This window comes from Macrotis lagotis, chromosome 3 (genome assembly GCF_037893015.1).
Source record: "Macrotis lagotis isolate mMagLag1 chromosome 3, bilby.v1.9.chrom.fasta, whole genome shotgun sequence".
NCBI classification, from domain to species: domain Eukaryota; kingdom Metazoa; phylum Chordata; class Mammalia; order Peramelemorphia; family Peramelidae; genus Macrotis; species Macrotis lagotis.
The window spans coordinates 111,519,773-111,533,471 of NC_133660.1; the positions used below are offsets into that span (position 1 = coordinate 111,519,773).

The 13,699-nt window shown below is 34.2% G+C and overlaps 1 protein-coding gene across 2 annotated transcripts in view; it reads right to left on the minus strand.

Moving 5' to 3' along the window:
* The window catches only part of GUCY1A1 (guanylate cyclase 1 soluble subunit alpha 1), a 92,163-nt gene that overhangs the window by 12,436 nt on the left and 66,028 nt on the right, over positions 1–13,699 (minus strand). For both annotated transcript variants that reach the window (XM_074229068.1, XM_074229069.1), the window contains exons 7-8: positions 12,541–12,684; positions 7,188–7,342 (exon numbers count right to left, since the gene is read on the minus strand). In XM_074229068.1, the coding sequence (XP_074085169.1) occupies positions 7,188–7,342; positions 12,541–12,684 (299 nt within the window). The remainder of the gene's footprint in view (positions 1–7,187; positions 7,343–12,540; positions 12,685–13,699) is intronic.

Here is a 13,699-nt window from a genome sequence, read left to right on the forward strand (position 1 = left end):
ATCAATTTAGTTATTAGGAAATTTTTCCTTTTCTCAATCCTAAATTTTCCTTGGTAACTTTTATCCATAACTCCTTCCTTTTCCCTTTGAAGTTTATTGACTCTTTCATGTGACAGTCCTTCAAATAAAAATAACAATTATATCTCCCAGTAAATCTTCTAATTTACTCTGGTACCTTCAACCTTCAAAAATCATATGTTGAGTTCTTTCTAGACAGCTACATTTTGTGAGTAGGCACAAGCTAGTCATGCTTCATTTGCTTCTGAGCCATGATTCTGAGTCTCTAGGTTTTGTCACTATGCCCCTGCTTGGGTATTTATCTCCAGTGTCCCTCTCTTGCTCTTACTTTTCAAACTCCTTTTTTATGTGTTGCTTTTCCCCATTAGAATATTTCCTGAGGGCAGGCAGGTGCCATCTTTCTTTTTGCTTTTCTCTCTATGCCCAACACTTAATAAACTGTGTTGCCTGCTTTCGGGAACCTTGAAATCAAGACCCTTCATCATTTTGACTGATCCACTTCTGAACATTTTTTGACTTTTCATCATCTTTCCTTCACTGTGATGCCCAGAACTAAATGCAATACTTCAGACGTTCTGGACATCAGGAATAAAATAGCTTTTAATAAGTGTTTATTTAATGTCAAAGACTATACAATTACTAGAGATACAAATAGAAAATTCAAATAATTCCTGCTTTCAATAAGTTTACATTCTACTCAGGGAGACAACTCATAAAAAGGTGATTCAGCTTAATGGTACATGGATTAAGGTCCAGTGGGCAAAATAGCAGAGCAGATGGCATGGTCCAGGGGACTTTTGGGAGCAATGACAAAGCAGATGTTCCCTAATCATATTCTAGGGGTTGGGGCAGAGACAAGTTACTTCAAATAGAGAGTGGGATGAGTGAGTCAACATCCAGTCCATTACCTGTAGGAATTGGACAATAGGATTTGACATAAGAGAGGGAAAACTTTTCCAAGGCTGCTTCCTGTTGGTCTGTAATTATGCCCATTTTAATGTAGTTTAATAGCACTTCAAAAACTGCTCTAGGACCCTAGAGATATATTGTATCTACACTCCACTAAAACTCATAGATATTTTCTAGAGCTGCCTCACAGCATTTTATCTGTGAAATACTAATCTTACCTAAGGAGAAAGTGAAGATGGTCATGCAATTAAGAATACTATTTTGTTGTATTTTAAATAACTCAGAATCCATAAGAAAAATAATTAGAACAGAAAGGAAAATATTTGGAAAGTATGTGCTTCTTCAGATACCTGGGTCAACTAAGTGGCACAATGGTAAGAAAGGTGGGTCTGTAGTCAAAAAGACCTACATTCAAATCCTGCATCATAATCTTATTAGTTATTGATATCTTGCCTGAACTGTAAAGTGGGTATAATAATAGTTACCAGTTCACAGGGTCATTGCAAGAATCAAATTAGAATATTTGTAAAGTGCTCAGCATGGTATCTAATGCATAGTAGTTTCTATATCAGTGTTTATGCCCTTCCACCCCAATACTAGTACTTCTTTTTATTTCTTCATATCTTTTCCTTTCCTCTCTACTGAATACTTCCCTCCCCCTCCTCCCATTACTTTTTCCTCATTTCTTTTTTGGGGGGTATTTTCCTTGTCTGATTTGGAATTTTTTTTACCATAATTCACATCATTTTTCTTATAATATTTTTCTTACTATTATACTGTTAGACCATCCTCCTAGGTCTGGGATAGTTTAATAAAATATTATAATTATTGTTAACAATAAAATAATACATGATATTCATATAGTTCCTTAGGATTCTCAAACTACTTTATATATATATCACCGCATTTGATCCTTAAAGTGAATCTGGGAGGCAGATCCTACTGCTATTACTATTTTGCAGATGAAGAAACTGAGGCTGAAAGGGGTTAAATTATTTACCTATGGTTCCAAGGTAAGTAAATTTCAGAGGCAGGATTTGAATTCAGTTCCTCTTGACTCTAAGTTCTGTGAAATATCTACTATACCAGCTATTTCCCCCCTACATTATCCTGAACCTTGACCCTTGTTGAACTCCTTACTATCAACATCATCCTTCTATCACTTTGAATTTATTCATGGAAAACTCTTTGTAACCTCAGTGCCATTACACATGCCAAAGCTCAAAATATTCAGATTCTTTATGACATTTAAACTCCCTCATTCATATTTATCAATAAAATAAAGTCTGGATTTGATATTATAAAAGTGAATCTGGTCTTAAATGGAAAATCAGCAGTATTTAAAATGGTGACATAAAATCCTTTGAGACTCTAGGAAAACATCATATAATTGCCATTAGGTCTAAAATATCTTGGTGCATTGTTCAAAATCTGGAAACAATGAGTATTTCGGCATGAGTCCATTCTATTATTTGTTATTCACAAAAGGTATTTTTTTTATGTGATATGTACTCCATGTCCTGAATTCACATCATATTTGCCATAAATATATCAAAAAGATTCTTGACATTAGACAATTAATTTTATTTTCAGAGGAACCTTCTTCCAAAGTTCAGCTTTCAGCGAACATGCTACCAAAAGTCCTGTCAAGAGAAATATTTACACTTCATGACAAATAGGGTTTCTTGGTTATTTTACACAAAAGTCCATTTGTACCGACCACTTAGTCTGTAACTAGATTTAAACCCAAACTTTTTTGCCTGTGTTTTAAAGTCAATTATTAATTATATATTTACAAGGCACAGATGTCAGATGGAAAATTCAAATTGTTCCTTTCCTCCTGAAGTTTGCTACAACATGGAAAATAAAGTTTTTCTAGAAGAAATCATTAAAAGTAACACAACTGACTTCTTCTGAAGAGACAGATTGGTCTAGTTGAGAGATCTGATGTGAAAGTCAAAATGACCTGCATTTAATTTAAGTATTGCCTTTACTATTCAGATTAAAATGTAGAGATTTTGGGAAATGGCTATATCTTTCAGTTTTCTGGGAAACTAAGACTATACAATACAGAGGAGTTTGCTAATTTGTATGAATAGAACTAATTTTAACACTGGGATTTCTTCCAGGATAATTAAATCACAGATCTAGACCTCTAGATCTCTTCTCCCCTCCTCCCCCAGAGTCTTCTTCAGTGCTATCATTTATTCTCATGTCCAAATAAACATATTTCCCTACATTGCTTTCTGCTCTCTGATATATCTCACAAAATCTGAAATTCCATGAATTCTATGATTCTATGAATACCAAAAAATCCACTACGTTCAATATTTTAGCCTCTTGACTATTTTATTGGCTCTCCCTAACTCAACTTTCTTCCTCAAGTTTTTTATCTGTCAAATCTATCCTCTATACTTGCAAAAAGTGATTTTCCTAAAGTGTAGGCCTTATTAGTCCAAACTCTCAACTCCCATTGTCTACACACTCAATAAATTTCAATTGTTCTCAATTATCTCTAGGATTAAATATAAATGGCTCTACTTTGAATCTGCACAACCTGGTCTCATTTTACCTTTCTAGTCTTATAATGTATTACATCATTTTTCTCATTATATGAATCAATCAAATTGGCCTTCCTTCCTTCCTTCCTTCCTTCCTTCCTTCCTTCCTTCCTTCCTATTTTTCTTTTTTCTTTTTAGTTCATCATACATGGTACAGGGACTAGAGTGCCTGAGTTCAAATCTGGTCTCAGACACTTACTAGCTGTGTGACCCTTGGCAAGTCACTTAACTCCATTTGCCTCAGTTTCTTCCTCTAAAAAATAAGGTAGAGAAGGAAATGGCAAACCTCTCCGGTATCTTTACCAAGAAAACACCAAATGGGTCACAAAGAGTCAAACATGACTGAAAGTATACAACAACAATTATAACATGTGACTGTTTATCTCCTTTGTCCCTTCCTTCACAACCCTGCCCAACCTACATTTCCAGTCTTATTATTACTAATCTAATCAAATTCCAGTTCTGGTTATTGCCCATCCAATGGTATATCTCCCATCTCCATATCACAATACTACTTCTTCTACATATCTGGGATGTTTGCTCCCTAGTCACCTCTGTCCCTTTGAATTCCTTGATTCATTAAAGACTCAATTCAAACAATATCTTCTTTTTTTTTTTTTTTTTTTTTTTGCAAGGCAATGGGGTTAAGTGGCTTGCCCAAGGCCACACAGCTAGGTAATTAAGTGTCTGAGGTCAGATTTGAACTTAGGTGCAGGGCTGGTGCTCTATACACTGTGCCACTTAGCCACCCTTTAAACAATATCTTCTAAATGAAACTTCTCTTGATTCTCCCAGATCCTAGTCTGACAAAATTACCTTGAATTTATTTTATATATCTCTTGTATATGCTAATAGAATGTAGGCTACTTAAGGGTAGGAAGTGTCTATCCACTGTGCTACCTAGCTGATCCCATTTAATTTTATTTAAAAGTTTTGCCTTTTTAATCTAGTCCCTATCATAGTGTATCATATGTGGCAAGTACTAAATAAATGCTTGTTTTGTAAGACTTCGGAACATGAACCCTCATGACTAATATTATCTAACCTAAGGCTACTTAATTTTGTGAGTGTGTGTGTGTGTGTGTGTGTGTGTGTGTGTGAATAATTTCTTTTTTCCAGCCTGGTGAAAACTGTAGATCCCTTTTCAGAATGTTTTCACATGTATAAGATTTTAAAAAGAAGACAACAAAAGAAACCATTTATATTCAAATACAGTTATGGAAATTTTTTTTTTAAAGACAATCACAGAATCCACTTAAGGACTGATAATAGACTGGCTATATAGTCCTCCAGACAGAGGAAACAGGGAAATAGATTCAAGGCCCCGTGGGCATGTAAAAATTCTTTCTAAAAGTGGAAATTTACAGTTGTTGTAAGGGTATTTTAAAGCTTATTAAAGTTTTGTTTAATCTTCTCCATCAGTAAAATTTAACTATTATTTAATGAATTTATTGGTTTTTGCAGGGCAATAGGGTTAAGTGACTTGCCCAAAGTCAAACAATTAGGTAATTATTAGGTGTCTAAGGTTGGATTTAAACTCAAGTCCTCCTGACTTCAGGGCCACTGTACCACCTAACTGACACCATTTAATTTTATTTTAACAAGCCAATATAAGTTTATCAAAATTTAAAACTGAGCTAAGATTTTTGACACTGTATAGATGAAGTTTTATATTATTTTTTGTCAGTGCTTAATAAAAGCTTGACTTTCATTTTCTCAACAGTATTAACCTTTGATTTTTTTCCCTTCTACTGTACATGGCATTCAATACTGCCATCTATTTGAAAACATTTTTATAGTCTTTGCAAAACACATGAATATGCAATATTACCAATATTGTTCTTGGAATTTCCAGATTTCATCCATGCATTGTATAGTTGAAATAACAACTGCAAACATGAATGATCTAATACACCAGTCCAAAAATTCTTGGTGCCGTTTTAACCTTATTGAAGACTGCATTTGATCTCTTTATTACTTAATTCAATAAGTTTATGTAAGATCCTTAAAGTTTAAAACTACATTAAGACTTTTAAGACAATGCATTAATAAACAGGGTAGGAGGCAGAAAGGCCTGAATTTAAATACAACTTCAGATACTTCATCTATTAATTAATTTTTCTTGAGTCAATATTTAGGTATATATTTTTTCGAATGACATAGGATAACACTTTGGAGGCTCTGAATTATTCTAAGGCTTAAGACAGCCATCTTTATATAATCTGCAGATAGAAGCATCTGAAAGACCTCATCCTTGAGCAATCACTTTTCCATTTAGGCTCTACGACAGGGGTAACCCCCTTTGACAAACACTTCCCATTTTATGTCTCACATGAATAAAAATTATATGTATGATTTCATTGTTCAAAGAATCTAGGTTGATTTTAATATATAAGTGATTTTTTATAGGAGTCAAGGTTGCATTTTTACTCTATTGAAATTCTTTTTTTAATCAAATAACTCAATGGAATCTTGTATTCTGTATATCTTTCAATCAGTTGCGTGAGTATAAATCTGATGCAAAGTGTCATTTAGGAAAGCTTGCCTGTTTTCTCTAAAACTGAGATATGAATTTTTTCCTAATAGAACTATGAAAGTTCAATAGAAATATGAAATAGAACTATGGGCATAGTAATATTATCAGTCTAAGATTCTTTCCTCCACTTGTTCACATCTCACATTTAGAATGGCAACATGTACAGACATGACATAAAACTTAGTATCTTCTATCTCTTTTCTTTTACTCTTTCACCAGTAATGCAAGAAAAGAGGAGCCAAATTTGTCTAAGGATTGTTTTATAACTGTTCTTGTTTCATATTAAAGAAATCATCACTAGATGGTTTGATGAAGATGCAGTCTGTGTTTAGGAGGAAAGGTCCTCAGGAAGTAGTTATTGTTTGTTCCAACCCAATGCTGATCTTTCTGGGATGAGGCTTCTGATCCTTAAGATCCCAGAATCACCTTCATACCACAAGAATGCACTGGGGTAAGAGTTTTTAGAGAATAACACATGACTGAAATAAGAAAACTGCCAGTCAGAGTCGGAAAGTTTTTTTCTTGCATAAGGAATTTTATGATTGAGATTTTGTTTTTCTCATATAATTTAATCTATATCACCTGGCCCCCTTTCAGTTCTGGATTTTGATCATTATTTTCCTATATAAATAGGAATTTGTTGACATGCTATTAAAGTGGCTGAATTGAATGATTCTCTGGTTGCCTGTAAGTGGTTTCCAGAGAATCTGTCTTTGCTCCATCCATTCCTTATCAGTTACGAAGGGTCTCCCTATTAGGTTCTGCTCACAGAAGTCTAACAATTTGCAAACTAATAGATAATTTGTTACTTGACCCCACTCCTCCCCTCAAAGTTTTCTTCTAAGAAGATTAAGTTTTTCAAATAAATGAAATAAAATGTTGCTTTCAAGAATTTCATAAGAGACGCTATATATAAAAATAAAAAATGCAATTTGGTAGCAAATACTCCAAGAAGCAGATTATAGGTAATTCAAAGGTAAACAATATAATTGAATAAAACAAACAAACAAATAAATATATATATATTCATGAAATGAAAACTATGAATTGCCTTACTACCCAAGAAAGTAAAAGCACATTAATAATAATAATAACAACAACAACAAATGAATAACAAATCCAAATACAATAATAGGAGCAGATTCTAATTGATTAATTGGTACCTGTAAGTTGTTGGACTGACATTGATCTTCCGTGGAACACTGCAGGACTCAAATTTATTTGCTAGGGTGACATTATTTCCAAAGAGACAGTAACGAGGCATTTTAACTCCAACAACTCCAGCAAAGACAGACCCAGAGTGCAAGCCAATGCGCATCTGAAAGAAAATGACAGTATGAATTTCCGGAATTCTTCAAAGCACAGCTCAAGTCACAACTCCCACAAGAGGGCTTTTCTGATACCCCACCACAACCCAGAAAGATCTTAGATAATCTCTCTAATTAAACTATTTATATTTCCCATATGGGTACATGTTTATCATTCCAGTAGAATGGAAGGCTCTTGAAGGGCAAAGACTGTTTTCACTTTTGTGTACTAACACCTGTCATGTGACTATTACATAGTAGGTCCTTTTGATACATGTTTGTAGAATTAAGTGAATTGAAAAGATCTTATTCCTTTTATTGTTAAGAAATCTTGCATCATTTAGTGCTTCCGACTGGGTACTTAAATGCCACTACGAGTGATAGCTTTCTTATGAACAATTAGATCATTACCCTTTTTTTCATAAGTTGTGTCACTTAAATGCTGAATTTCATTTTCTGAATTTTTAAAAGGTGGATAATAGCACCTACTTCACAGGATTATAGGGAGAATAAAATGGGGTAATGTCTATAAAGTGCTTTGCAAACCTGAAAGTACTAAGCAAATGTAAGCTATGATTATTACTCTTCATTTAACTCCCCACTGACCTTTATACAAAATTAAAAGTCCCCTGGAAAGACAGTTTCACTTAAAATCAGAAGACTCTAATCTTTATTAGCTCTGTTGCCATTAACAAGTTTCAGGCTTCAGAGTACTCCCCTGTGAAATAGGGATAAGAGTTTTTGTACAACACAATTTGCATTGTTGCCAGGAAAGTGATTCGTAAACCTCCAAATGTACTAGGATGGTGGCTCTGCCTTTTTCACCCTCTCATGTTTTGGATCCTATCCGGTACTGAGCTAGGTCATTGTGCTAGCTGCTTGTCTCTGCCAATATGCTCCAACCCAACTGGATCAGACTCTCCACTCTGGAAGACCTAGTCACCAGTTTTTTCACAATCTAAATTCCAGTTTCCTGGAAAATTAATTCATGTTTGGAGCAAACTAGCCCATTTAGCCCTCAATTACATACTAGATTGTTCTAAACACAAGTCCTTGGTTCTACTTCACTTCTGGTCCAGCCATCTACTTGCCCAGGCTATTTTATGATCTGCCTGAATCTAACAACTTGCTTTCTCTTCCCCAAAGTCCTTTCCTCACAACAGCCCAAGGCAGTGAAACCAGAGATTTCAAGCTGACTGGTCCTTAGTGGTCATCTCACCCAATACCCTTATGTACCAAATGAAGAAATTAGGACTCCCCAAAAGGTGAAATGACTTCCCTATGGTCATTCAGCACATAAGTATTAGAGGCAGGACATGAGATCTTCTTGATTTGAAGTCCTGTGGTCTCTCCACCATACCACATTGTTTCACAACCTATATTATTATCATTATTTCATAATCAAGGACATTATGGCTCATTGATGTTAAATGACTTGCCTCCAAATGCACAATTAATCAATTTTAGAACCAGAATTCAAACACAAGATTCTTAGTCTGAGTCTATCGCATTGCATCAGGCTCTATTTCCAAATTTTAAAGCAAGAAACTGTGACATTTAGAGTATCTTAGACTAAAAACCTCATTAAATCTTCCTTCTCTCTGCTTTTGTGATAAGCTATTTGATTAACCCAAAACTAAAGCAGGAAGACTAAATGTATATGGGTCAGGAGTCAGCAACACAAAGCAACCTGGGGATACTTACAAAAATGATGGTAGGATGTGATTTTTGTTTTTTAGCTGTTTCAGTTGTGTCTGACTCTTTCTAAGTCCATTTGGAGTTTTCTTGGCAAAAATACTGCAATAGTTTGTCATTTCCATCTCCAGTTCATTTGATAGATGAAGAAACTGAGGCAAACAGGATTAAGTGACTTATATAGGGTCACACAACTATGAAGTGTCTAAGGCCAGATTTGAACTTGTGAAGATTAATATTCCTGATTCTAGACCCAGGTCTCTATCCTTTGAGCCATCTAACAGTCTCAGGACATGTTTATAACAACTCATTAGATTTTAACAGGCAATGTAAAGTTCCATTATGTTCATTATGATTCAATTGACCTGTTCCTTATTACTGTCCATATGTAGCAGATATTTTGTATTGTTTTATCACCAGAATTTACTTCAAATAAAGTCTAAGATTTTAGTAACTCAAATAAAAATTATAACCCAGGAAATAATTTCTATTTAATTCTGTTAATGATTATATAAGGATACTGGAAGATCACATGTAGCATTTCTCTTCATCAAAGTAAATCTAGATTTTTGCAATCTAAACAATCATTCATCCTGCTATGAAAAAAGATCCCTAGCTTGAGAATCAGGCAATTTCAGTTCTAGTTTTAGTTTTGCCACACTGGATATTTGACCTTGACAAGTCACTTAAATTCTTTTTGCCTCCTTTTTATTTTTTATAAGAAGAGAAGGTAGACTAGATCAGGGATTCTTAACCTTGGCAACACAAACTCTTCAAGGGGCTCCTGGATAGAGTTCAATAGATCTATGAACTTTAATAGGAAAAATTGCATCTTTATTTTCACCAAGCTCTAACTAAAACTTAACATTTTCTTCAATTATCAATTATCAATTATCAAGGCAACAAACTAACCTCCTATTGGCAGTAATTGTGACTTTTCATCAATAGACATCTTGTATCATATTACAATTATTGCAGATATTATGTTCATGCTCATCAGCAATATTTATACTAGACTTTCAATGCATATATGAGTAAATCAAATTTATTTCATTAATTTTAAATTAAAGACAATTAAATTAAATATAGTTGTTTTATTTGTAACTCTGTGTTTTCTTTTATATATTTAAAAACCTTATTTTGAAGAGATCCCATAGTCATCACCAGATTGCCAAAGGAATCCATGACCACAAAAAAGGTTAAACCCTTGCTGATCCCTAAGCACCTGTCTACTTCTTTGACTCAGTTATGTGTTATAACCAGGAAAAAAAGAATCAAAACATAGCCTATAGCAGTGTCTATCTTAAAAGTTTATTTTTTTTCTTTTGCATAGTATGCCTTTTGAAAGATACATAACAAATACATTTACAAGACTCCAAATATCTCTTAACTTCTCATGACCTTCTTCTAAGTCATAACTGAAAGTTAAAAATCAGATTAATAATATTAGATAGATTAGTCATGTAAATACAATTTGAAGATTTTCCTAGTCCTCATTTCCTGACCATATCCATCCTTTTCTCTTCCTTAAGAAAAGCTCTTGGAAATGGGAACTGGAAACTAGCTTTTCTGTTTTCATAATCAGGTATTTGAAGAGAAAAAGAAAAATTAATATTAAGAGAAATGGCTTGAGACAAAGAGGCCATAGCCTCGTGATCATAGCATTAATATCTGCAAGTGTCCTCCAGAGTCATCTGGCTTAACTCCTTCAACTTCATAAGGAAAAAGGACCTGAATGTCTATTTGTGGAAAAGGAGAATAAAAATGTATTAAGTTTGTGATAAGTACTATGCTAAATGTTTTACAAAAAGCATTTCATTTGCCCTAGCATAAACTGCTACCTAGAATATTGTATGATAAACCAAAGTCATGGAAAAGGTGAATAAATTCAGTTTTTCAGTAAGAACTCACTGTGATGGGAGAGTCAGCTCAGGGAAACTAAGTGAGATGCTACTTGCCCCCAAACCCAGGAAATACATCTCAGGAATTATTTATGGATAGAGCCCAAGGGTGTCCAAAAAAAGACTTATTTTGACCTGAGGCAGAATAAGGACCAAGACAGGAAAAAAAATGACTTGAATTCACCACAAGTGCTGGGACTGAGGGTTCAAACAGGGTCACAAGGAGAAAAACTGCATGGTAGAAACTGGCAGCATCTAGAAAAGATTGTGTAACACTTTAAAACTGTGCCAAGTTCTGTGAGAAATACAGGCTTATGTACTTCCAACCTAACGCAAATCTATATAGAGTATACTCTGAATTCATTCACATTTTAGCAAAAACAAAGACAGAAACTACACAGTTATGTACTTGAGTAGGATAGGAGGTATATCCCTGCCCTGGAAATAAAAGTGTGTGTGTGTGTGTGTGTGTGTGTGTGTGTGTGTGTGTGTGTGTGTGTGTGTGTGTGTGTGCCTGTTGGAAAAGAGAGGGGCACCTAAATAAGTGAATAAATGAGTGATAGTGAAAGTGACATAGAAAAAATTAGACAGGGCCTCTGAGGAAAGGAATCATTTTCTTATATTCTTCCTTTCTCCCTGAACTCAATTTTGTTTAGTCCACAATCTAGATTTACTTATTTTTGACCTTTGCTTTCTGCCAGTCAGGAACAACTTGTATATTTTCTAGTTTCTACTTCTGGCTTATTTAGTAGCTTTCATGTGGTACAATCAACTATTCTTTTGGAGTTCCTTAAGTAGACTTTAAAACTCAAAAACTATTTTGGTAATCAGTTGTTGAAACAACTCTAAACTATCCTTATCATTATTAAAATTAAACACACACACAAATCTCCATATCTTAAAAAATCATTCCATCAAAGCACACAAAAAGCTCTGAGAATTTAACAATGAATTATCTTATTTTTAAGCCACATTTTTGAAGGTTCTTTTTTCAAACAGTTTTTGTCATGCCAAAAAATTAGAAAGAGAAATGAATGATCCTTCCATTGAACAAGAATTGCAAGATTAAGTTTGGGATGGAGATCAGTCAAGGATTTTACTATACTAAAGTATACATTTACCAATAACATTCTTGAATATTTTAGTGAGTAGTAAACATTTAGCAGAGTGTATGAAAGTTTAGACACGAGTCTCATTGGAACTACTGAAAATCACAGGTTAAATCACTGTACATTGTTAGAACTTTTTTTTTTAATAATTATCCTTTTTGGTTTACTTGGTATATGGCAAAGTATAGGGATTTCTTGTTATTGCAGACAGGGAGTCCTATTTCTGAAGACCAGACCTTGCTCTGCAGAAAAGAATGGATAATATATTAAAAATAGTACAAAAGATGATAACTATTATATCTGCATCTACTAAACTGATGCTTACAGAGAATCACGATTTTATTCAATCATCTCCAGCCAAATAACTCTTGGATTGAGCTTGTCTAGTGATTTCTTTTTAGGTCTGCTTTAGATACCATTTTTGATCCTCCTAGTAAACTTTTTCTCCTTGACACTGCACAGTAATTCAATATATCCCACAGATATCAGACACATTCACCTGACCTTGATAGGTTCTCCATGTGGAGACATCACTTCATCTGACAGCTCCATCATCTTCAAGGCCATAAGGGCAATTTGAACAGCATGTGTCTCACTTTCTTTGTGTAAGCCTCCAGCTACACAGTATGCATCTCCAATCGTCTCCACCTAAGCATACAAATTGGTTTCTCAGAATAAATACTGTTTTGGGTAAATACAAAAGAAGACAATGTACATTTAAATTCAGAGAGGAAGAATACCATGGTCCAGGTGCTATGTTGACTCAAACAATATGAAATACTCCTTAAAATGATTATATGGTTATAGATACATAGAGTTTTAGATCAGTTGATCTTTGTATTACAAAGGACCTTAGAGACCATGTAATTTGGTTTCATCATTTTCAGAGTCAGAAAATATAGCATAAAAAAATTCTTCAATAAATTGAGTTTACCTAAGTCATAGAGTTAATATGAAGAAAGAAAAGAATCATGAACCAACAAAGATAAAAATTATTCATTTAGGAGAGATATCCTGATCAGCAGAAGATAGCTTATTATGTTACAGCAATACTATTTTGGTATCCATTTGGCACTGAACTTTCATCTGTGACTCCAAGAAACTGTAGCATGTGTAGGGCCCATACCTCAGTAAATGATCTCAGGAGATGGGCTAAACTAGGTTGAGATTAACCTCAAACCCATCGATGAGTTAAAGCAGTATTTAACCCGAGCATATGATAACTTCCCCTGATGTAATGGATAAATGAGAAAACTTTGTTCAATGGCTATGAAATTGGGGGAAGCAGACAACTCAGAGCAAAATGAACTTGAGAAATCAGAATTCTCTAAGTTTTGCTATTAATTGTGCACAGTATGACCAGTGGCAAATCAGTTAATCTTTTGTACTTTATTTCTCTTCTGTAAAATGAGTTTTGAGAAAATGAATGAAGCAATTTGAAGCTATTTTAAGTGTTGCACATTTTGGGATGTTATATGAATCTAACATGTAAATAGGATATGTTAATAGAGATGTAGCTGATGCGTGTGGGTTAGATAGATGTCTGTGGTCTTCTCTATTTGATTATGAACTCCTTGAGAGTGAGGGTGGTGTTTTATCTTAATTTTGCATCCTCTTCATACCACAGGACAGTATTCTGCACACAATCATATAAGGAAGGTGA